The sequence below is a fragment of the Schistocerca piceifrons genome, chromosome 4 (genome assembly GCF_021461385.2).
Source record: "Schistocerca piceifrons isolate TAMUIC-IGC-003096 chromosome 4, iqSchPice1.1, whole genome shotgun sequence".
NCBI classification, from domain to species: Eukaryota; Metazoa; Arthropoda; class Insecta; order Orthoptera; family Acrididae; genus Schistocerca; species Schistocerca piceifrons.
This window is the reverse complement of record NC_060141.1, coordinates 619,781,080-619,808,355: the sequence shown is the minus strand read 5'-3', so window position 1 is coordinate 619,808,355 and position 27,276 is coordinate 619,781,080. Positions and strand designations below refer to the sequence as shown.

Sequence of the window (27,276 nt, the reverse complement as noted above, 5' to 3'; positions counted from 1 at the left end):
GTGAAAAAAACGTTACAGGACACGTGAATTGGAAAATTGGCTCATGCCACAACTGGAGACCGACAGCGCCGACTTCATCTTTCAACAGGATGGTGCTCCACTGCACTTCCATCATGATGTTCGGCATTTCTTAAACAGGAGAGTGGAAAACCGATGGATCGGTCGTGGTGGAGATCATGATCAGCAATTCATGTCATGGCCTCCACGTTCTCCCGACTTAACCCCATGCGATTTCTTTCTGTGGGGTTATGTGAAAGGTTCAGTGTTTAAACTTCTCTACCAAGAAACGCGCCAGAACTGCGAGCTCGCATCAACGATGCTTTCGAACTCATTGATGGGGACATGCTGCGCTGAGTGTGGGAGGAACTTGATTATCGGCTTGATGTCTGCCGAATCACTAAAGGGGCACATATCGAACATTTGTGAATGCCTAAATAAAATTTTTGAGTTTTTGTATGTGTGTGCAAAGCATTGTGAAAATATCTCAAATAATAAAGTTATTGTAGAGCTGTGAAATCGCTTCAGTCATTTGTAATAACCCTGTATTTACATGGTGCTTGACCCATTTATTGAGATGTGCATTGATCTAATTCAAAATCATCAGCACAGTATTGCTATATTGTCTTGATCATAAGTTTAACATGGATGTCAACATTGTGCCTTGAGTCTTTGACATTGCATCTTGAATCTGGTGACTGTGGGACAGTATTTCATCAGTGTCTCAAATACTACTCAAAATAGGAAACAACAAGCAGCAAGTGAATATATCACAGTGCCCGAATACGGCGTGACAATTCACAAGGTCGCTCATAATTCATAAGCAGCTTTTTGTTGCAGCTGCTGTGACGCTGTGACTGCCTGTATTCATATTATGACAATGTGTTCTCATTAAGTATGTAGTCAAAATGCAAAGAATCTAAAGAACATAAAGAACATTATAGACAAAAGCAAACATTATTCGAAGCTTAGGATAATAATTGTCCCATAAAAAAAAAAAAGAAATTAAAAAAAAAGATTGGAAATAGGTTGTGAGTGGTGTTTGCTGTGTTCAGTATTCATGGTTCAGATACAACAAATCTTCAGAGTCTTTGATAAACATTTTTGGACCGTCTCTTTTTGCAAGCAAGCAGTTCACTGGGAAGACTGTTTACACTGCACATTGTCCTACATTTTACTTTTCATGTTACCCACCAACAATAGATTTTTCCTCTCTGTTTAAATGAGAGTACAGCACAATAAATACGGCACTTGCAATCTTGACTTACTCAAGCTGTGGCCCTGCATGCGCTACAACTGAAACCACTATGTGCGATGCAGCTCTGCATGTCACAGTGCAGTCCTGTCCAAACTGACTGCGTATGAATGCTCTACTTCTTTTGATGTACAGTTGGCTGAATACGTTCGACATGGCACACTTATTATGTATATGCCTTAACATATGTAAATGTTAATTGTTTGGACACTTTGAAATTATACATAAGACAAAGCTCAACAGGCAAGAAAGGTATGTAAAAGTTATTTCAATACATTGCTGTTGCGTATGCAGCAATATATAACATAAAGTGCAGCAGCTGAAAAGTAGCAACATTACTCATAAACATTACTGTATTCATGATCTTAAAGAAGGAAACAGGCATGCACACAATGCTCTTGAATTGTAAAAATGGAGGATGGAAAGGGATTCATTAATTTCTCTCAGGGGCATGATCTTGACACTTTAAGTAAGGACAGAATAGGATTCAAAAATCTCTTGCGGATGACTGCAGCTGATTTTGAAAGACTGCTAAGAGATGTTGTATTGCATTGTATTGTATTTTCATTGGTCCTGTTGTCTACAAAGCAGCTTATGCATAAGACATTGGACAAGTCAAGTTATACAGCTGAAAGTCATTTCTTGGCATATGTATTTAGGGTTACAATAATACACTTATACATAAGTATTTATATAACACACTTCGTAAATTTAGGGGGATGAATGTCAAAAAAAGACAATTTCAGACTGCCAGTTTCTCTTTCCCTTACATTAGTTATCACACTTCACACTCAAAATTCACTGCTAATTTATCAGATGATGGGCAGTGAATTACTAAACTTCTAAATCATAATAAATATGACCACTGATGAATAGACAGCCACACATCATCAAACTGTGATGTGATGTGAGACTGTAAGATTGAGAAGACTCAAAATGTTTTACCGATTAGTTCCCCCGCAGTCATTTGAGAATGATTGGGGGGGGAATATGTGAATCCAAGTTTTTTGATTTTTAATTTTTAATGCAAAATTACTTAAAATGAAGAATTGCTGCAATGAAAGTGCATAGTGAACCAGTACATACTAAGTTTACAAGAGGAGTGCTGTTATGGGCAACACATCTGTATCATATGTGTTCAGGAGGCAGCGTGGCAAGCACAAGTGTCGTGATAAAATGAGATAGGCAGACAGTGATATGTAGCACAAGCTGTAGATTTTAAATCTGTCGTTGCTTGATTGCAAGCAACGCCACTCACCATACTGTGATGATAGTGGATATTTTCTCTTTTCATGTTAATGATGCCATTTTAACACAATAAATTTCATAGATTTCTGTAAGGATTGTTCTCACTCTAAATTACCCTCTAATTCACAAGCTTGCAACCACTGTATGTCCATATTTGAGATCATAGACCTGTGTGTGCAACTTCTAGTCTGCTCTGAAAAAGCCTGGTGAAGCACTTGCGGAACTCAGTTCTTTCCTTACTGTGAAGTAATTTTTAGAGTGTAACTGTGTACGTCATTTTTGTTGATCTTATTTTGATTACTGTTCAGAGTGGCATCACAACTATGAAAAAGAAAAACATATTTATGTTCAATAGTTAAAAAACGGCAATGCTGTAAATTAGCAATTTCTTACCCAACAGTTGGTACTTGAATAGGGAACATTTCGAATGAAGAAAGAAACTCCTTTCTACATTCACATTCCTTAATTACAGTCCTTTGGCAGTATCAGGTTGCATAGAGTGTTTTCAATTTTGCAGATAGAGAAGAGAATCAGTACCAGAGATCATGAGAAGTGGATGTTATCAACAACTATGGAAGTTCTTGAAACAAATTTGAAGCAGCAGCACCAGTGGCATATAAAATATTTGTTCGAGAGCAAAGTATGTCTATAACAGTATTTGCTAAATATTTTAATGATAAAATCTACTTAATTATAAAAAAAAGTTTGTAGATAGACAATAAATGTGATACAAGCATTATGCCACTCATAGAAGTTGCCAAAATACCAAGTAGCTAAGTGCTCTCATTGTCAAATACGAGATCAGCATAGTTTGGGCAATTTGTGCTCCATTGTAAGCAATAGTTAGTTTTTCAGTGCATCTCAATTTTTATGATGTCATACCTCTTGAACTATATGTCATACAAAAATATAAGTCTACAAGTACATTCAGTGGTTTATGTAGATACTGTCTGCAAAACATGTTGTGAATAGTTATTTCTAAAGAAGTAATAAATTAAAATGTCATGCATGATGCTGATGTTTTACTGAATGAACAGCAAAAATGTTGTAAACGGTAAACATTTCTCCTTTCATTGTTTTGTGTTGGGAGGAAGCAGGGGGGAAAGGAGGGGGGGGCAAGTCAATGAGAAAAATATTTCATAAAGGTTTGAAATTATGTGTAAAGTTTTCTGGAAGTCACTAAATGCTCTTATTCTCAAATTCTGGATGAATATTGTCTGGGTATTTTTGTGTCCCATGAGTTATGCTACCTCAAAACATTTACACAGTTTCTGACTGTAATAACAATTGTCTTAGTGTGTTAAACCTTTGTAACATAAGATTGTATCTCTTAATGAGTAGATTCAGTCAGCATTTTAATTTGGTCTTGGAAGCTGTTGATAGATAATCTGCAACTGGGATTGGATGACTGTGTCTGGGTTAGCCATGCTGTAATATAGATTAAAGAGATAGTCACAGTATCTCCCACAGTTTAACCCTGTAGCTTCCTACTGCAGTGCAGGCATGCTTCTGTTATTTGTTTTCTGGTATCAAAGCCAAAATGTTAAAATCATTAATTTCATTGTGCAGTTGGGACATGATTAGTGTCTTCAGAAGATTTTATTCTCTACATGATGTAACACTTTTATAGATCTTACAAGAAATAAAAGAATAGAAATACATTGAGTATGGAAATTTTGTTCTTCCATATATTTGAAAGATTTATGCCACCTGGAAGTTTTCTCCTCTCTCCATTGAGAACCAAGAGTGGTGTCACTATCAGATTTCAGTTGCCCTCATAGCACTAGTTTCTGTGGAGAGTGATGTAAACTTCTGGTAGGCATGCCATATAAACAGCCACAACAACAGCACAAAACTTCTCATATTTATAGTATGGCTGTTGTATTTTTAAGAATATATAATTCAAGTGAATTTTGTAGCATAAACGAAAGGCAGAACAAACCTGCATCTATGGCAAACTATTGTGAACTGCACGGCAGAAGGTGCTTAGTGTGCTACCACATGTTAGGATTTCTTCCTGTTCCAAGTGTGTATCGAGCATGAGAAGAAAACAAACAACTGAGCCTATGGGATCGTTTCATATCGTATCTCTATATCAAAGTATTTTTATGCATTGACTGATTCCAATTATGAATAACTAGTTATCACACGTGACTATTCGCATGTCAGTAGTTTTGTTATAATGACTGATAGTGAGTTAGTAAGCTATTGTATGTGCAATAAAGTCAGTTGCCCTCATGTGTCTTGCTGATTGGGCAAGTGTAGCTTATGATGTGCCCTATTCCAAACTGCCCCCTCCCCCAAACTACACCCCACCCCTGCACAGTGTTGGCACGCACAGCGTTGCTGCCAAGCATTGTGTGCAGAGGGGTGTGGATAGGAGTGTGTGTCCATGCACTGTGTCATTGAAGTAGCACATGTACATTATGTAACAAATTAAATAATTTTTTAACATTGTTTATGTTCACTAACATAAAAAAAGTTCCATTACCCACTTCACTGTCTTAGGGGTCAGGCTTTTCTTTGTGTAACAGACAGAGCTACTCCTGTATTTACATGCTGGTGAGGTGGTTTGGGTGCTCTGGATCCAGAGGGCTATGCCGCGGTAGTGTAGCTACCAGCAGGGCCACCCATGCAGGACAGGCCAAAGAAGAGGAGTCAGACAAAGTGTGTCCCACAACGTCCTATTGATAACCTGTTCCTGTCCTATCCTATCCTATCCTAAGCCCATCCTTTTTCCTTATCATTTTCAATTTCTTACAACGTAGGGCAGGGAGGGCTCTAGAGGCATGGTGAAGCCAGTCTCCCTAAGGGACTAAACCCAATACAAATCCAAGCCCTCCAGGTTGTGGGTTGATCATGGGGCTAACAAACCCATATCAGAAAAAACATATTGTTACGAAACTCAAAGATAGGAACAGCTGGACTGATGATACTGATGAACAACTCATGCAAGGAAAAGGACACCATAAACGGAAAAATGATATATACTTTGCTACTTTGAACAAACCAGGAGTTCTACATGGACTCAAACAAGAGATGGAGAAATACTGTACTGGAGGAGGTCAGATGGAAAGGAGATGGGACCATAAGAAGTAGTAATTACGCAATTATTTATAGTGGAGGGGACAGTGGTATAGTAGGTGGTACTGGCTTTCTTGTAGACAGTAAGTATAAAGCAGCGGTCATAAATGTTAACCCTCTAAATGAAAGGATGTGTACTTTGAGAATGAAGGCCCACATCTTCAACATCACTCTAGCATGTGTGCGTGCACCCACAGAAGATGATGAGGACGAAGTGAAAGATGAGTTTTATGGTCGACTGGAACAGGAATTAAAAGGCGTACCAAGGAATTATGTAAAGATAATGATGGGTTACTTCAGTGCAAAAGTGGGAATAGAAGAAGCCTTTAGAGAAACAGTAGGAAATGAAAGCTTGCATGAGGTGTCGAATAAAAATGGACAAAGACTTATAGACTTTGTCATGGGCAATGCAATGGTAGTGAAGAGTACATGGCTCCAGAGAAAGAACATGGAAAGCCACACGGCGCTCACCAGACGGCACTACTTTTAATCAAATTGGCCATTTGGTAGTCGACAGGGAACATGTGTCTGAAATCCTTGAAGTTGGTAGCTACTGGGGCCTGACTACGATTTGGATCATTATATGGTAAGAGTGAAATACAGACAACAGATAGCCGTATATAGATACAGAGGGAAAAGAAAAGCTCTGTAAAGATACAATGTTTTCAGATTGAATGAGAAGGGAGTATCCAAAAAGTATTAAACAGAACTGCAGAATAAGTGTGAGGCTAAACAAAGCCAAGCCCTGAAAAGCATCAAAGGGAAGTGGAGTATGATTAAAGAGGCTCTATAAGAAACTGCTGAAGAAGTTTCAGGTTTAGAAGAGAAGCTGAAAAAGGCAGGATGGTACATTGGAGATTGTAAAATGGCAGTGGAAGAGAGAAATGAAGCAAGGAAGAAAATGATAAACAGGACAAAAGATCTAATATAGAAGAATTCATGAAGAAAAGGACAGAGGCAGATAGAATTTACAGAACAAAGAAATGAGAATTAGAGAGGAGTGGATTACGTAGCTAGAAGAAGAGTATAATGATCAAGAAGTAAGAAAATTCTACAAGAGTGTTCAGGAACTGAAGAAAGGCTTCCAGCCACGTACGGTATTCTGCAGAGATAAAGAAGGAAATTTTATAGGAGGAGAAGAATAGGTTCTAGACTGATGGGCTGAATATTTCAATGAGGTGCTGAATGTCACTACAGAAAGAGTAGTTCTGGAAGAAAATGAAACAGAGGGTGACCAACCGTGGCAGAATGTTAGTCACTACAGAAAGAGAAGTTCTGGAAGAAAATGAAACAGAGGGTGACCAACCATGGCAGAATGTTAGTCAGGATGAAAGACCTGTACCTATACCAACAGTAGAGGAAGTTAGGAAGGCAATTAAAAGCCTAAGGAATAATAAGGCTCCAGGTAGCAACAACATTTCAGCAGAGATGATCGAAAGTGGAGGTAAACATCTAACAAGATTGGTACATCAGCTGATAGTGGAAATATGGGAAAAGGAAGAGATGCCAGACCAGTGGAACATGGCCATTAAATGCCCAGTTCATAAGGAGGACAAAGCAAACTGAAAATTATCATGGTATTGCTTTAGCCAGCGTTGCGTACAAAGTATTAGCCAAAATCATTGCTATGAGAGTTGCACCAGGATAGAAGGTGTGCATTGTGCTAAAGTGAGAGCAGGAATGGGATGGGCAGTTGAGCACAGGGATTAGTGAGTGAAAGGTGAGATCTGGAGGTTTCTGAAAATGAGAGCTATGTTGCAGAGAGAGAGCTCATGTGCACAGTTCAGAAAAGCTTGTGTTAATGGAAAGAATCCATATGGCATAACCTGTGAATAAATCATTGAAGATCAGGTAGCCTGAACCCCATTCTTCAGATACATATTCTGGCGGCACAAATTTGGTGACTAGATTCGGTGGGGACCTTGTCGTGTTGAAAGAACCTAGCCATCCTTGTAGACAAAGGAACTTCTCCCAAGAATGCTGGAAGCTCATTTTCATGAAAGTCTAGATAACGAGGCCTGTAAGATGATGAGGCAACACAACAGGTCCAGTCATCTGATTCCCTGTCATACTACACCATACATATAGAGGGAAGTGTCCTAGAGAGAATCTCGACAAAAGCATGTAAGTTTTTGTCATTACACCAATGTGAGTTACTTATTATTCATACCATCATCAATAAACAATATTAAAGAGACAATTTGATGATTTATAACTATCCAGTGACAAAACTCCAACCATATACTTCCATCTTCTTCTCAAAGGTGTTTAATCCGCTGTAAATTATAAGGATAAAGGCTGTGCATACTTAATGGAACTTATTCTTGTATGTGTACATGTAAAATTACTTTGTCTACTTTTTGAAGGGCCATGTTTTACCAACGGAGAAACATCTACTTATTCCACCCCCTGTTCATTTGTATTTTCAGATAAGGTATACTTGCTAGGCGTTGCACCATCTAACAGGGTTTAGTGAAATCACAAGTGAATGCACTTGAATCTAGCACTCTGCAGTCAGGAAATTGTCTACTGTACTGTCAATAAGCAACAGCATATCCATTACAAAAACATTCATAAATACCATGTCAGCTACTTATACTCAGTTGTGTAAACTCAAGCACAATCTCACAACGTTAACTTCCAAACAAAGCTGACAATCAATAACATAAATCAAAGTAACTGGAGTAGCAATATGCAAAATTATCTCTGTAACCAGTTATATTTATGTAATCAATAAAAATTGGGCACACACTGTATTTTATTCGAGTTAGTCTATACAACAACACCCTTCCTAAAATATTTACTATTTCTCATGAAACATCCTGTGTACTGACAACAAGTGTAAAGAACCTTACATATTATATCTAAAAACAAATATGATGTGACTTACCAAACGAAAGCGCTGGCAGGTCGATAGACACACAAACAAACACAAACATACACACAAAATTCAAGCTTTCGCAACAAACTGTTGCCTCAGGAAAGAGGGAAGGAGAGGGAAAGACGAAAGGATGTGGGTTTTAAGAGAGAGGGTAAGGAGTCATTCCATTCCCGGGAGCGGAAAGACTTACCTTAGGGGGAAAAAAGGACGGGTATACACTTGCACACGCACACATATACAGACACAAGCAGACATATTGTGTCTGTATATGTGTGGATGGATATGTGTGTGTGTGCAAGTGTATACCCGTCCTTTTTTCCCCCTAAGGTAAGTCTTTCCGCTCCCGGGATTGGAATGACTCCTTACCCTCTCCCTTAAAACCCACATCCTTTCGTCTTTCCCTCTCCTTCCCTCTTTCCTGATGAGGCAACAGTTTGTTGCGAAAGCTTGAATTTTGTGTGTATGTATGTGTGTCTATCGACCTGCCAGCGCTCTCGTTTGTTAAGTCACATCATCTTTGTTTTTAGATATATTTTCCCACGTGGAATGTTTCCCTCTATTATATTAATGTCAGAACCTTACATTTTAGGTAGAACTGCAGTTAGGGTTGAGAACACAGTATGTTTAAAGTAGAATTCTTCTCAAATTCTGTATTCCAAAGAATATTTTACCTTTGTGATTCACAAAATGGTTATGTTTTTCTCTCGTTTCATCTTATTGCAAGAGAAGAGATAAACACCTTAATCATCCTGTTTTGACAGCACATCTTGAATGGTTATTCATGTGGCACAAGCTCTATAAGCATGCACAATCAAAGGTTCAGGACATCTCATCTACACTGATGGATTCTGTAGAAGAAACTATAACCATATGAATTGTGTACTTATTATTGTAATAAGGAAGTTGTGTCTGCATCACTGGGGACCGAACCGCACAATAACCCTGAAAGAGTAGTTCGGTGTGGGGTGGCAGAGGGGTGAAGTGGACTGCAGTAGTTGTCGTGGGGTTGTGGACTACTTGCGGCTGCGCCGGGGATGGAGCCTCTCCGTCTTTTCTAGGCCCCTGGTTAACATACAGTACAATACAAAGCATAACTTGAAGAGAAATTGATTATATTAATTAACTTCTTAACGTTTTCTGTTTGATTCATTATATGGCTGCCAGATCTGATAACCAATCACATTTTGTGTATCCTGCAATATTTCTCTGAGACAGCTAGTTAGCACCATCAGGTGGTGGATGGTTTGAATCTATCTACAGGGAGGAGATAATCTGAACCCACAGAGAAATGGGCATGGGAATGAAACAGCACACAACTCACATTGACAGCTATTTGCTAAGCTTTTGGCAGCAATACACAATGTAAAGCGCAAGACGAGGTCTCCAATGGTTGCAATCTATGTAAGCACTGGCCAGACTTGTCCACTGGCACATGCAGGTGAATATCTCTGACAGTGGGTCTCCCCATACTAAGTGTTGTGTGCACCCCACATGGCAGATTTCCGCACTGTTCCACTGCAATACCCTGCAAGCTTGTCTGCCTGCATCACAATGTTCACTGACAGGGTTACTAAATCCCTCCACCTTGAAAAGGCCATGTAGGGTGAAAATGACCAACCTTGGGCTGCAACCTTCAGCATAAAAACAGATAGGTCCATGGAGAATTCTGTAGCAGACTGTCTGCCAAAGAAGCAATGCTGACACCACTGGCTCTGATGAAAGGGCCCAGGGGCTGAGGCAGTTGGGTGTTTGTTGGCAGCAGTGGAGGCGGGGCCACCTCTGATGGCTAGGAGCAAGGAGGTGGAGGAGGGGGAGTGGGACGATGTGGAGGGAGCGGCAACAGGGAGCACGCTGCTGCAAGTGCCCCCCCCCCCCCCCCCCCCCCAACAACAACAGTGTTGCACAAACCCTGCCACTCGACTGACCAGAAGATTGCGATCATGGAGGACCAACAGGGCATCAGCATAGCTGACTGCACGGTGGGTCAGCTGCTCTGTGCTGACATGCACAACAAACAACTGCCAACCTTTGTGGCCCAGCTTGACACCCAGCAGCCACCGCTTGAAGAACTGGGCCCAAATGGCTGACCCGGAGGAAAACATGGCATCTGTGATGGTCTGTGGCATGCGACTCAGCATGCAGCAAATCCAGGAGACCCCGTGGCTAGTGCCTGTGCAAACATTAAGCCAGACTGCTCGGGGTTGTCAACCAGTATGTAGCCCAAAAACTCGGCAACTCCTTGTTACAGGAAGAGGCGGGCATGGACTAATTCACTTGGTTCTTAGATGTATGCACTAAGTGCTCCATCTCTGCATTAGAAGCCAGGTGAAACAGGGCTGTAGTCAGAGACTCGATAGCACTGCAAATACGTAAGCCCTCAAGGTCAATACCCCAGTCTGAACCTTGGGATCAGGAGCTAACCAGACAATCATGTCTTGAATTAGCGAGTCTGCATAAACGCAGCACATTTGGGACACTCAAAATGACACTTGTGCAAGACGTCCAGCACATCAGTGATCCAGGCCACATATGACTATCCAGGGCACTCGTGATATGGTTTAAATTGCAACAGTGGTACCAATACATGTATTTGATGACTGAAATACTGTACTAGCAACTGACAAAGCTCATTAAGGGTAACTTTCTCAAGCTCAGTAGAGGGCTTCAAATTTTGAACAACTACATATAAACCAATGCTGCTGGACAACCAGCAAACAATTTCAGGGGTGGTGAAGAAAACTGTGTAGTGAGTGCCTGGCCCGTCAACAGTGAGGTAACAAAGTGAAGCAAGTTGACATACTGGTTAATCAGCTCATGCATCTGATCCTGTTGCAACTGCTCCTTCTGTAGGTGCAACTGCTTTTGCCAATGCTGGAGAAATGCTGGGTCCATGCTCACCCAAGTTAATAGTACAAAAATGGAAAAAGAGAGAGGAAAAGAAAGAAAAAAAAAATAGGGGGCGTCACACATCTAAGAACATCGTTTGCTGCCACTTTAGTATCTGCACCGGTGGGGCAATGGCACTATAGTATAAGATTGGCACTAACACTTCACAGGTTGACAGTCACTCAATGACCCCTTCTGTCAGCCAATCAATTTGCATTTAGGATAGTGTAATTAAGTCAATCCAATAAGCTGTGTACCTTGTCAAATGGAGCATGTGAGATGTTGGACACTGCAATTAATAAACTGTCTACATTTTTTGTTGATCATGTTACTATATTTTTTGTTGATTGTGTTGTGACATACTGTTTATCAACATTCGGTTTTCCCACACAGGTTTCTTGAATGGAACAAAGAAGTGGGAATTAGTGTAGCAGAGGTGCTCCCCACCTCAAATTGTAAGGTAGCTTGTGGAATATGGTTGTAGATGTAGAATTTCTGCATACAGTTCGGAAAGGAAAATGGTGCCACTACAACAACAATTGGAATTAATATCAACGCGGAATATAGTTCACACTTAATTTAAACGAAGATCATGTCATTTTATGTCCACTTTTTAATTACATAGGTGTCAGGATTATCTAAAAACTACTTTTCATTATTTTGTTGTACCTGCACTATATTCATCACAATTTATCAGTGAAATCAATGTAAGTTGATACTTATATAATAGAGGGAAACTTCCACGCGGGAAAAATATATTGTTTTTAAATATAAGTTGATACTTAGGTTTCTTTCGGAGAGTAAGTGATTATCTTTTAAACACTGGAGTAGAATTACACAAATCAAAAGAGATCAGCTGATTTCTGTGCTCTTATTAGATCAGTGTAACTTCTACAATTTCTTTAGCAATGAACTTTCATTTGTGCATGTTACAAGTAAGCAAATATGTACAATTAAAACATTATTGTAACACAATGAGTTCTACTTGTGTTATATTGTATCATCACAGCTATATCATTTGTGGGAGTGACAGTCACATGCCACTTGAATATGGTTTCAGAAGCCAAAAGGTAGTTAATAAGTTTGTAGAGAGTGGAGCTTATCTGTCTCTTCTGACAGCCTTTGAACCATATTATTGCATTGACCCGAGAATAAAATGACCCTCATAATAAGATGACCCCCTTTTATTTTCAAGAGGCGTCTTGAGAAAAATTTATTTTTAACATATTCTGACTAATCAAAATTACAAACTATTTTATTGGCATAAAATATCTGCCTAAAAAGTTAACATTGTGCTTATTCTAAATTTATGGCATTTATTGATTGTTACATGTTAGTAATACAAGGAGAAATAAAATAAATGAAAAAAGTGGTTTACATTAATTTGTGGACCATTTTCTTTTCTACATTTTTTGCTTACTAACTGTGTCATCTTTAGTATCATTATTTTTAATCAATGTCCTAATTGCAGAGCTGTGAAATTTATATCTTCATTGTCATAAATATTTGGGGTGTTCTTCAGAATATGTTGCGATTTCTAAAGTTATAGTTACCATGGGACCTGAGAACACAGATGTCTTCATCCAAGTACTTATCAGATTTCACTTCCATACTGACATGAAAATGTTACAATGTGTCTTGCTACCAAACATATAACATATTTCTACCCACTGTTCTCTCATCGGCTGCATAGAACCAACAAGTGACACATCCTCTTTCATTCCTGTCACGTCCTAGTGAGTGTTGACAGCACTGCAGCACAAAACATGTAAATGTACCACTGGCCACTGTCTAGATTTCTACCATCTCCTGCAGAAATGAATACTATTGTTCAGTATTTGTCCAATTCTAAAGTCAGTTCAATTCTCACTATAAATGGAGTCAGGCAAACTGCAGTATAAACGTAATAGATGTTCCTAAAAAGCCAAAGTACACGGTATAGATTCCCATGGTTCACAACATAGCATAATTTACTGCTCTCTCACTACTCTCCTCCCTGCTTTCACCAAGTCTTCAGCCAAGCTGTGACAACTGTTCCCCCTCCAACCCTTCCGTAGTGCTGGGCTGGAGCAACTGTGAAACATGGACCGCAAAATCTTCTAGTGTTGGAGTCATATGTAACAACAGCAACTAATACATTTAAATAAAAGATTGTAATCACGATTCAGTCCAATTCTCAAACTTTGCTCATCCCACGATCTACTGACATCTGTTGGTGCTATCTCCATGAAAGGTCTTGCCACTATAATTTATTGTAAACAATTACAGTTTAATATGATTTACTGTGTTTGTTTCACATTTTATTGTGGATCAATTTTACTTCTCGATTGTCACCATTGTTATAAAGCTGATTAAAAGCTGGTAACATTTTTACCTGGTATTCTAATGTGTGAACAGCGGCTAAATTTGTTATTTGCAATTCACTTAGTAAATTATTTCAGTCTCTCATAATCAACTAAAACATTGGTCTGGGTTAAGAAGCAAGTGAATGACAAAATTTCGCTTTTGAATGTTACCTGTACTTGAAACACAGTAATACCACGTAATGTTTGTACACAGTTTCCATACAGCTTCCATACAAGTCTGAGAACTTTTGTTGCAAATCTGTTCAAACAAAACATTACTTTTAAGCTGTTAGAATTTAGTGCCATTTCCTCCTGTGCTTCACAAAATTGTTAAATTATAAGCAGAGCAATAGAGGATTGTAGTGGTTAGTTCATAGTTTCTCATGTACCTTTGCACTAGCGCTACGCGAGTCAAATGTCACATGATGGTTTGAGCAACGTCAACACTGTTTCGAGTGTGTCAGTGTATTAGGAAATCTTGAGCCTGTTCGAATCTGGTCTGCGAATATAAAGGGACCCTGTATTTTTCGAATGATGAATTTGGAGAAACACTTCATTTTATAATTAGGTAAATTTTTACCTGTAGGAACATAAGAAGGTTTTAAGTTTAAATAATTTCAAACTATTAAAATATCATATGTTTCTTTTCAGATGAAGAATATTGATCTGCCTTTTGTGAGAGGGAGTTTAGCTGATGTGTCATTAACATCATCTTCTTCTGATACTTCTGCAGAGAGGACAGTTCTTCGAAGTGATGAGTGGGTATTAATTTAGAAAGGCTACAGTCATGTTTTTGAAGAACCGCACTTAAATAAGCAGTGTGTTCGTTACGGAATCTCTACAGCAGGGCTCCTTATTTTGATTTTTGTGTTGAAAATGTTACTTCATTTACGTTATGGAAATTTAGTACTGTGTGTGGGGGGTGTTTCTTTCCCCCACTGCTGAAGTGAGGACTCATACAAGGAGATAGCTCATTACTAAAATTATACTCAGCACCCCCAGAGGAACATTTGAGGTTCCATAAAACAGTGATGTCAGACACCAGCAGGATTTTGGACAGTATCATATATGTGCTCTTTCCTGCTGCTTAGCAATGAATTGCCACTTTAATTTTCACTTCCATGCACCAGTTATTCTAAGTTCAAGATCGTATTTCCCAAATTTCAAATCTTTTACTTTTGGTCAAATGTTTACCTTGGTAAATATCTGATGAACAATCTCATTGTTGAAAATTCACACAGTATCATCAAGTGGAAACTTTGTATTGTTGCTACCGGTGGGAAAGTATTATAACTGAAGTTGTCAGTGAGATCAGTAGCTATGGCATTGAGACAACTGCCGTGCAAGTTTGCCAAGTTTTGTGTGAAGTTATAAAATAACAACAGTTTTTACGAAATTGTGTACTCTGTGGGGTAATCTCAGACGAAGTCGAGAATGTCTAAAAGCAAAAAAGGTACTAAAGTATTGTGTAATTACGACCCAAAACTTTTAGATAAAGCTTTACATGATTTTCAGTGTGGGAAATTATCATAGAGAAGAGCGTGTGATTTGTGTGGTATACCTAGATCGACCCTGTAGAATAACTGACATGAGTGGCACTCTGTCTATGTAGTGTACTGTTGTATTCATTCTGTTTACAACACCACATCCTGAAAATGTAAAGTCCCCATGTATTTCCCACACATCCAAAAAAATTGAAGTACAACAAGTTCTAAGTAAGGAAGAAGAAGAAACATTGAAGTGATGTATCTTGAGGGCTGCATATTTGGGATTTCCTTTTACTAATTTGGGTATTAGATATTTAGAGAAAGGATATCTTAATAAATGTGGCCAAAAAGAGAAAAAAATTTCCAACAATCTACCTGGAGAAGAATGGACGCATTTAGGCCTCAAGCAGCATTCAGAAGATTTCTCCACTTGCCTAAGCGAAAATGTTGAAAGAGCTCATGCAGAAGTGAACAGAGTGACAGTTAAATGTATTTCTCCAGTATAAAGCAAATTCTGGAAAATCTGCTGCCTAAGCAACATAATCAACTATGACAAAACCATCATGTCTGATGATCTGGGCTAACAGCAGATAATTACAAAATGAAGGAGTAAGCATGCTGAAAAAGAGATGGATTCATTGAAATCTAGCATTTCAATAATGATGACAGGAAAACTGCTTCCTCTATTTGTCCTTTACAAATCTGAGCATTTGTGGGACACTTGGCAGGGATGTGACCTGTGGGGACCAAGTTTCAGTAGAAATAAGAGCAGATGGTCTAATCTACTGATGTTTGAAGACTGGTTCTTCACAATCACTTTGTCCTATTTGAAGAAGCAAAATGGGCCAACAGTGATGACAGGGGACAACTTAACCAGTCACATTAACAAAGAGTGTTAGCAGAAAAATATTTAATTCATTCTCCTTCTTCCTAAAAGCACCCACCTCTTCCAACTGCTAGATGAAAGCTTTTTCAGACCAATGAAAGCAGTGTGGCAAGCCGTGTTAACTGGATGGAAGAAGTACACTTGTGGGACCATTTTGAGGATGCTTTTCCACCTCTTCTGAAGCATACACTGACTAAGCTTTCGGCAAACTCGGCTGAAAACATAAAAGAGTGGATTTTGTGCCACAGGCCTAATCTCATCTGATACAGATCACATCTTGCAGAAGTGGTCTGATAACATGGAGTGCCGGCAAAGCAACACAGAGGCATGGACGTCCAGTTTTGAAGAAATTCCCAAAGAAGTTTGGTATCCTCCAGATAAGCCTGCAAACTCAGCGTTCCTCCTTGGAAATCGATTGTGTTCCATGACTTCCAGATTAACCAACACAGCACAGAAGCAAGTGGTAGTGCTTCTAACAGTAGTAAAAGTGAAACCAATCTAGCATCCAATGAAGTTTTGGTGCAGAAAGAAGAGACTTTTCTTGTTGTGGACTATAAGTACATGTATGGAAACAAGGAGGACATGAGGGAGTATGTTGGCTTGGTCACAAATGTTGGTGCAAGGGAAATAAGTGTCAAATTCTTGCACCCACACAACAACAGTAGAAACATATTTATGTTTCCTAATGTCCCTGATGAAGAGACAATATGAAAAGAACAAGTTTTGTGAGGACTTCCCACACCTCTGAGAAGATAGAGATATTTATTTTTAGAGGAAATGTACTTAAGACGTGTTTGCCTTTGTAACTTTGTGGCCAATGTTTGAAGTATTCAACTTAATTTTGAATGTCGAGTAATAAAACTGATTTTGATCTTGTAATAGAATTTCTTTGCTTTGTTCATGTTTTTAAAATTTTGATTTAGAACTTTAAAAATTTGCAATTTTATTTGTTAGAAAATAACAATTGACCTCTAATACATAAAATTTTCATCTTCTCAATCCTTATTACTTATTCGTAATGATGGACACCTGTAAAACCTGCTAAAAGCCTTTAAAATCAAATACAAAGAATGGAGAATTAAAGAAAGGGGGGGGGGGGTTAATTTATGTCGAAATTCCCCCATATACTTTGTAACTGGATAGAAATTTTAAAAAAAATGTCCAAAATCATCCTAATTCATGGGGTATTTCAGACACTTTATTCGTCTGTCTCAGGCAAATATTCTACCTGTTTTTAGCATGTTTTATTCGTTATTCATGTACACAACCACATCAATAACAGACGATTCAATCTAACATAACCTATGCACATTGCAGTGAAAATAACCTCAAAACTGTCCAAAATCACCCTGTTTGACAATTCTTAATTTAGGAGAAAGAAGGAATATGTTTTTATGGTCAGTATTTGAACCATCATTGTTTTACTGATGACTGCACTCTGGTGCAGATAAACTTGAACAACAAATGGATGAACTGAATAGCACAGGTCTAAAATTATGTCTGAAAATCAATAGTAAAAAACCTAAATTCATTTATAAATTACACAACAAAAAGAAAATAGCTAAAATTAATAATGAAATCATAGAACCAGTTGAAGATAATGACTGGACAGACAGGAAAAGTTACAAATAGATATGACCTGGAGTGCTTTCAGAAAAGTAAACTGTTTTTGTAATGAAGCTTGCAGTCTGGCTGAAACAGAAGGTTTAAAATCAGTATGTATTGCTCAGCACAACAATGAACCATTTGTTTAGTGGCTTATTCTTGCGTTTCTTAGCATCCTGAGGCATAATATGAATGACATAAAGCCTTATCACCAATCCTTTTTTTAATTACCACTCAAATAAAAACAATGTATCTTTACTGTCTTCAATAATATGATTGTCTTATATATGCTGATTTAGTTAATACACTGGATATACCATAATTAGTGTCATAAAAGCATAGGGTTGATAATACATGGTACTAGAAGCAAATAAGTCTCAACAAACATAGATCCACAAACTAAGCATTTGCAAGATAATTGCAACTTTGTGGTTACTGGCCACCACTAACTTGATTTGGTGTAAACATCATCCCACTCAGTAAAAGGCAACAATACTGGACAACATTAGGAAGAGCTGTTAGAGGTAATTTTGTGGAAGTGATTAAGAAAAGCTATTACAGATAATTTGGTAGAAGTGCCAATGGTTTGAGTGACCATGAAACAGTTACATGATTGTAGTCGTAGCAAAAGGAGACGATCAAATTGTCATTCTGGTACCCAGATACAGGCCTGTACCTGCCACCTTAATGAGTTTCGAATCCTTTCAACTAAGTTCGGATCATTTTGAAATACTTGATAAGCATTGACAAGTCTGTGCTTCAGTTCTTTAACTGTGTCAGCCGGAGTGGTGTACACTACACATGTAATCTGGCTGCAAAGTCAGAAATCCACGTGGTTTAGGTCAGGTGATCTTGGAGGCCTCTGTACAGGTCGTCCACACCCAGTCTATCTTGGCTGTCTTGTTGCATTAGATGTCGTCTCACCATGGCAACAAAGTTGACCAGTGCTCCATCATGCATGTACCACATCATCTGGCATTGCACTAATGGGATGTCCCCAAGCCATCCTGCAAGATGATGGTGCAGAAACCAAAGCTAATTTTGTCCATTCAATTTGTTTGGTAGGATGTGCAGCCCAATAAGATGGTCATCTGTTACCCGTAACCACACATTCAGTGAGGAAAGTCACCGATGTGAAAACTCATGCACAACTTGTGACTTTGAGCCTAGATGACATGAAAATTGTAGTAATCAAACACACTGTCACAAATGAACTCACTTCATCTGTAAATAAACAGTTATTGTGGAACGTAGGGTTGCCTACATCTTGTTGTAGCATTCCCTGGCAGAACGTTGGTCTAGGACAAAAATCCAACTCCATAAGACACTGGACTTATTGGAGGTGGTACGGGTACATTGCATTGTGATGCATTATTTTCCAACCACTATTGTGACTCATTCCAGGAATTTGTGTGGGAAGTCTCCACGTCAAGATTCCTAAGAGTGTTCCGTTTTTAGCAGCACCAGATCTTCAAGCACTCGTACAATTTGTGTAGGCCTGCCCACTTATATAGCATGTGAAACACCCACAGTTTTTTGGAGACATTGATGCATCCATGTAAAACATCTGACTCTTGAGGTGCCTTCAGGCAGGGTATGCTTCTTGTTACAAGCATACAGCCTCCTGGACAGTGCTGGTAGCCTTACCACACATGAAATGCATATCCGCATACCTACACCTCAGTACTGTAATGTTCCATGTTACCACTAACACTCTACAACACAGCTGATGGTCCACAAACATTTGACATGAGTTACACACTGCCTCTGTACTATACTGTTGTATCCATTCAGTTTACAACTCCACATCTCAAAAATGTAAATAAAGACCACGCCACAAACTGGCATGTGGTGCTGGCCGACAGTAGTCAGTAGTGGCTGATAACCACAAAGTTGCAATTACCTCATAAACAGTTGTTTATGGTTCTAGGTTTACTGAGACTTTGTTGCTTCTATTAATTGTTCATTTTACAATTGCTGATGGCAGAGTGCAGAACTAAGCTTTGTTTTCATACTGACATGGCCAAAGCTGTCCGACAGTACTTGACAGTACACGAAAGATGCACTTGGCTCGGCATTGTACAGTCATGTTATTGTCATAGAGTGTTACTACTGCTGTGTGTTCTTAGCATCCACTGAAATGGACAGTGATTGCACAAATATACGTTATTGAAGAGTATGTTCAGACAGAAAAGTCTTGATTAATAACATAGTTCAGTTCTCTCAAGAAGAAAAATGGAAAGGTTTATTAGTACTGTTAGAAAGAGCTCTGGAGAAAGCAGCAGCAACCATGGGAAAGAGTGCGAGGACAGTGCAAGATCTGAACAATGTTAAGACAGCCAGACAGAGTACTCAGGAATTGTGACACGAAGAAAGAAGAGACTGAGGAAGAAAATGAAGTGTCTCGACGGCTTTGATAAGTGTTTACAGAAAAGAATGTCCTTGGAATGTTACGATGTTAAAAGAGAAATACCCACTATTTGAAAGCTTTACAGTGGGGTTATGGAGGATACAGACATGAAACAAACCAATTCAAGGGAAATTTTGAAGGATATGGGGTTTCATTTTAAAAATGTAGAAATAGCTGAACATTTCTGATTGAGATGGAGGACGTTGTAACACGGGATGCACTCTTTCGTAGAGTGTTGAGAGGAAACAAGAAAGGTGCAACAAAACATGTTGTGTATACTGATGAAACATGGGTGCATATACATTATACTGTCAGTAAATAGTGGCAGGATAGTGACATGCCAGGTGTGTAGAAAAATGAAATTTCTGGACAAAGAGCAATAGTGGGTCATGTGGGAGAGAATGGGGATCATTGAGGGTGCAGAGCTACAATAGTGGGTCATGTGGGAAAGAATGGGGTTCATTGAGGGTGCAGAGCTAATCTATGATTTAAAATCAACATCAGAAGGATATCACAATGAAAAAATAGTTGCAAGAGTGCCTGATAACAGATATTCCAGGTGAAATTATTGTGGTATTAGACAATGCACTCTACCATCATGTTCACAAAAATAAAGCACCTAACACATCCTCTCGTAAAATGATACATAATCATGGCTGACTAAGCAGAAAATTCCATTTGATGCGGATCTAACACGCATTGAGTTCTTGGAAGTTGTGAAATGATCCAAAACAGAGCCAGAATATACAGGGGAGAGAATACTAAAAGAATCTAGGAAAGTACTTACAGTGTTACACCTTTCACCTTACAACTGTGATCTAAACCCCTTTGAAATTATCAGGAATTTAATTGACAGAAAGTTTCATCAAACAACGTCAGCAGCATTACCCTTCTCCAACTTAAATGAATTACAATGACTGCAATATAGAGCGTTATGAAAAATGACTGAAAGAAAGCATTTCATAAAGTGAAGACTGTTGGCACTGGTCAATGAAACTATTGAGAGCATAATTGTTCAACTTCAACCAGACAGTGACAGTGAAATTTCGTCGGGTGGCTCTGAGGAGATATCGGACGAGGCAGATTCAGACTCAACAGAGGCAACTGCTTCAGACATCAGCAATAGCTCCACCAAGTCAGCAGATGAGGCAGAATTGTGTACAGAAGAGCTAGATGTTCAGCCCTTACATACGGATTAAAGGTTGTTGGAAACATTATATTAACTTTTTTCTCTGGATCAAATTTTTTGTTCCTGTCTTCCTTTTTTAATTTGAAATCCTTGTGTATGTGATTTTAATTATTTTTATTTATGTATCACAATATCATAATATTTAAATGTTTGGAAATGCTGATGTATTGATTAAAAAACAAAAGTAGAATAATCTGTTTCTGTTGGTTGTGCAATGCGGTCAAAATGTATTATTCAATACAAGATTTAATAATATTGTGATCAGAGTCATTTTGATAAAGATCTGAAAATTAAAAAAGTATTTTACAGCACCTGACAAGATTTGATCTCTCAATCTATTGCACAGTAAGCAGACATGTTGTCCACTTCACTACCTCAGCTGACAGTACGTGCCCTCCATTTTAATGGTGTAGATTCTCCCGCAAAATTCTGAAACTTCGATCCCTGTATATGTGTTTTATCTGCTGCACGTATCCCAAGTGCAGTTCATGAACCATGTTACATTTTCACTTAGCACAGTTATACCATTCGTGCATCATCCAAAACAACCAATAGCAGCATACATCAACGGTTCACAGTGCACTCAGTTATAATGGCAATTGTAAAATGAACATTTGATAGTATCATGTGCTTTTAACTGTATGTGTTTACACCATTAATTGTGACACACCTGTACTTCTTATGTGAATAGGATAGTAAGGCAATGGATTAACATTAGTACAGAATAAACTGGCCTGCAAAGAAATCATTGAAGCCTGGAGAGAAGAACTTTTGCACAGCTGTCATACTTCTGAAAAAAGTTCTGTTGCCACATTATTTATCCATTATGTTTGGCCTAATGAAACAAGTCTTATCCAAACAATGAAATTGTTTCAAGTATCTGTCAGAAGTGAAATTACAAGAAGGCATGTTTGGTGGAGCCTGACTTTCAGAAAAGAATGTTCAATTTCAAAGTAGAATACAAAATGACTTTGTGTGAAAGGGAGGCTTGTGTATGATTCAAGGATGTTGTTACTAATTTCTTAGGTATGGGAAAGGTTCCAAATTACATTTCTGTTGTAGCCAACAGATGGAACAGTTGAAGCACATAGGCTGCTTGCTGAGCCTCAGGATGCTAATTTGGAACAATCACTTTGATTTTTTCTCTGAACATTTTGGCAATGTCAGTGAGAAACAAGCTGAGGGTGTTTATCAAGACACCAGATTGGTGGAAAGATAATATCAGGTCTTCTGGAATATGAGTATAGTGGGAGACTACTGTTGGTCAATTCACAAATATCTTACAGAAGGTAATTTCTCAGAGAAAAATTTGTATTAGACATGTTAAGGAGAAGGTAGAGTGAAAAAGACCATGCAATTCTTACCTTATAAAGATAGTGTAATTGGATAGATAAAAAGATCTACTCACCAAGCAGCATCGGAGAACACATATACAAAAGGTATTAGAATTTGCAAGCTTTCAAGCCAGTGGCTCCTTGTTCTCTCAGAAAGGTTGAAGGGGAAGGAAGAGGTGTGAAGAAAAAGAACTGGTGAGGTCTAGGAAATAGGGAAAGTATGGAAAAGTCACCCGGAAGCCCAAGTCAGGGGAGTCTTGCCAGACAGGATGAGAAGAAAGACTGTTTGTTGGGGATGCCTTGAATGAGATTTGCAAACCTGAGAGTTTAAAGGTGGAAGATAGGCTAATACACAAGGCAAAGATTACTGCCAAAACATCATGTATGAGTAAATAAGAGCAGGAAGCTAACTGCATTGTGTGTAGTAATGGTGGGAGGAGGTGGAGGGGGGCATAGTCAGGTTAGAAAATGAAAGGTACAGAAAATTAACAGGGAGTAAACAAAGGAATAGCTGCTGTGAACAAAGACTGAAACCAAAGAAATTAACTTAAATTAGGACCATGGGGCGGTGAGAACGGAAGACATTTTGTAACGCTAGTTCTTATCTGCAGAGTTCTGAGAAACTGGTGTGGGGGGGAAGAACCCAGGTTGAATGTGTGGTGAAACAGGCACTGAGGTTAAAACTGCTGTGTTGTAGAGCATTCTCTGCAACAGGATACTATGTGTTCCCACTGTACATCCTCTGCCTGCGGTCAATCATCCTAACTGATAACGTAGTGGTTGTCATGCTGATGTAAAAGGCAGAACTATGTTTACATAACAGCTGGTATATGGCATATGTTGTTTCACAGGTGGCTCTGCTTTTGATAGTGTATCTTTTGCCAGTTATAGGATTGGTAAAGGTGATGGCAGGAGGATGCATAGGGCAAGTCTTACAGCGGGGATGATCACAGGGGTAGGGTAGGGAAATGCTTGCAGAAGGATCATAGAGCCTGACGGGGGTACTGCTGAGATTGCGAGTGTCATGAAAAGCTATTCTAGGTGTGGTGGGCAACATGTCAGATGGAATGGACCTCCAAGGACGATATTTCCAGGATTCCTGGACATAAGAAAAGATCAAGATGTTGATCTATGAAAAGTAGGTAGATGACAATAGAAAACATACCAGTTAGTGCCATGTTTGTACACAACATTTTGTTTGATTACTTTCTTGTATTTTGCAATGAATAATGACTGTTTTTTCCTTGTACTTGTGTCAACCCTGCTTCATTTACGGGGATGTAGAAAGTCCATAGTGATCAGTCTGTGTGCTTATCTTGAGGTCAGAAAAGAGTAGGGCTCGAGCAGTTCTGTATCACAGCTGGTAAAGAGAAATTCTGAATCCTCTGATATTGGTGAAAATACCATGAAGCAAATTTCGTGAGAATATAGAGGAACTTCATGTCTTCTACCACCAATAAAGAGTCACAGGGAGTAATAAGAAAGAAAATCCACAACTTCTGTTTAGTAAAGCAGTTATCAGCAGTAGCAGCCACACTGCAGAAACTGAAGACTGGATTGAAAAACTTTCCTGACACAAGTGGAACAACCCTTTGACATGCTAGTTGGAAACTGGGTTTCAGATACTAGAAGTTCAATGACATACATCTACAGATGGAAAGTAACTGAGTATCAGGAAAAAAGCAATGAGTTCTTATGGGAAATAAGACACTTGCAAAACACTGGATGCAGAATTTGTTACACTAATGAGAGTTGGTGAGGTGCAAAACATTCCGGAAAGTTTGGAAGACAGAAACAAAAAATGCTATGTGTGTCAGAAAATTATGCAGTCATCACAGAGGAAGTGCTCAAGAGTGGAAAGGTGGGAAAGGAAGAATTAAAACGGCATCCAGTTCTGGAAAAAGGACTATAAAGTACAACATTCATGGAAAATTTTGTCTTATGTTTTACTGGGCATAAAGAAGGAGCAAATTATCATTCTGAGATGGATGCCAGACACTCCAAAGAGTGGTTTAGGATCATTCTCAAGAAATTATCAAACCAATCTGCAATTGTTATAGATGAGTCTCCATATCACATGATGATGAATCCATAAAAAAGCAGGGTTACTAGAACAACCAGGACCACACTTCAGGTTACAAGAATAATGTTTGGAAAGAGTAGTGTGCTCAGTGGACAACGAAATTAAACTTCCGTGGTTAACTGTGCTGTATTGTGAATTCGGTGAGGCTGAACTTATTTGGACCTTTGTCAAGAACAAGGTAGCAAAGGACAACAAGAATTTTAAGATACATGATACTTTACAGTTGTGTTTCCCAAATGAAAAAACTTGAAAACAGATATGCACAGAGAGCCCACTGTCTTGACATAGCAATAGATGACTGCAATAGCAGCAGTGAGACCTCAATCAGCTGTGAAAATGATGAAGGGATATTTTATTTCAGTCAACATTGTTTTCTGCAATTTTTTTTTGAGCTAATCAGTTTTTTATTTACGTTTAAAATGTATAATAATTTCACAGTTCATTTTTAGAGAGCTGCTTTATCAAGCTTTCACTTGCAATTTCCCATTTTATTACCCTCTACTCACAACAGCAACTGAACATGGCAGTGCTGTATTGGAATACGAATATAAAGTTGCCTTTCTTCAGTGGTGAATACTAACTTGTTGCACAGTACAGCAGTAGCAGTTTGTTGGTGGTAAGTTAACTACACTCCACCACAGTCCCACATAAATTGCAGCTACTGATGATGTTACTTTAAAAACTATTTAACTGAAAACAACTGGAGTGTTCATTACTATAGTGGACCTTCATTTTATGTTCTCTAATTTTATGTTTTTTGTGATTCTACACCATAAATTCGTAGCCCCTGTGAAATATCTATAAGATCAATGCTAAAAATTCTCCAATTTTACATTTCTTCCTAGTAAGGTTTACCATGATTCTACGTTCTTGTTTGATGTCTAACTCGACTTTGTTCCATTTTCATCCTATTGACTTCTGATGTGACTGAACAAAATATAAGTGTCACAAAAGACAGGCGGTTCACATAGCAGGTAGTGGCAGAGTTAAGGGAATATTTTAGGCCATTCTGGAGAGGAGAGATGTAAGAGAGGAAATGCTGATGTTATCCTTGACTGGCATTGCTAACACAACTTGCAATGTTTAACTTCAACGCACAGTTATGATACAAGTCCTGCTAGGTTGTGGCAGCAGTGGGAAAACAGGATAATCAATGCAAAGTGTTCTGGACCGAACCAATAAGTGACAAAAAGCTACAGCTCCCACCTTTTCTTGTGCCACATATAACTCAGTCTCATGTTCTTGCATTTATTTCTAATGTATTGTATTCGGCAACAATATCGATCATTAACCTTTCAAATTCAGACACTGAGTCTCGAAGAATATGCTCAATCAGATCCAAGGAAATGTTGACCATTTCCAGCTAGTGATCTATTATGGGCTTGCAACTTGTTACGTCACCCAAAGCCAGTGCAGCTAACACACCACACTAACACGCATAATAAGGTTACAGACCTTAGCTTAAGAAGCATTTGAAATTCCTTAAGTACTGGATTATAAAGTATAAACAGGCACAAAAGCTATGAATCAGAGTCGATGAAGAAATTCATTTTACCAACACTGACATAACTAAATTGCAAATCCATATACAAACAAGAAAGAACCTCATACGTCCTAGACTATTTTGCAATGGCGTGTTCATCTTTGTCGCAGTCTTCAATGGTGTTTAATGTGTTGTGACAGCAAATAGATTGTTATAAATGCAGCTGATTCATGAGACAGATAAACACTGAAATCACAGCAGGCTTAACTGTATTTCACATTCATTGGTATAAGTAAATACCACATGTGATGAGGGAAAACTTGTGTGTGTATATATATATATATATATATATATATATATATATATGTCTGCTTGTGTCTGTGTATGTGCGGATGGATATGTGTGTGTGTGTGTGTGTGTGTGTGTGTGTGTGTGTGTGTGTGTGTGTGTGTGTGCGAGTGTATACCTGTCCTTTTTTCCCCCTAAGGTAAGTCTTTCCGCTCCCGGGAATGGAATGACTCCTTACCCTCTCCCTTAAAACCCACACATCCTTTCGTCTTTCCGTCTCCTTCCCTCTTTCCTGATGAGGCAACAGTTTGTTGCGAAAGCTTGAATTTCGTGTGTATTTTTGTGTTTGTTTGTGTGTCTATCGACCTGCCAGCACTTTCATTCGGTAAGTCACATCATCTGTGTTTTTTATATATATATAGTTATAATAGAGGGAAACATTCCACGTAGGAAAAATATATCTAAAAACAAAGATGATGTGACTTACCAAATGAAAGTGCTGGCAGGTCGACAGACACACAAACAAACACAAACATACACACAAAATTCAAGCTTTCGCAACAAACTGTTGCCTCATCAGGAAAGAGGGAAGGAGAGGGAAAGACGAAAGGATGTGGGTTTTAAGGGAGAGGGTAAGGAGTCATTCCAATCCCGAGAGCGGAAAGACTTACCTTAGGGGGAAAAAAGGACGGGTATAAACTCGCACACACACACATATCCATCCACACATATACAGACACAAGCAGACATATTTAAATATGTCTGCTTGTGTCTGTATATATATATATATATATATATATATATATATATATATA

General features: G+C 38.6%; 1 protein-coding gene across 1 annotated transcript in view; it reads left to right on the top strand.

Annotated features, from left to right (window-relative positions):
- Positions 1 to 6,832: 6,832 nt before the first annotated feature.
- LOC124796067 (structural maintenance of chromosomes protein 1B-like) overlaps positions 6,833 to 27,276 on the top strand; it is a 78,726-nt gene continuing 58,282 nt past the window's right edge. The window contains exons 1-2 of the mRNA XM_047260153.1: positions 6,833 to 7,048; positions 14,348 to 14,454. Of these exons, the coding sequence (XP_047116109.1) occupies positions 6,833 to 7,048; positions 14,348 to 14,454 (323 nt within the window). The remainder of the gene's footprint in view (positions 7,049 to 14,347; positions 14,455 to 27,276) is intronic.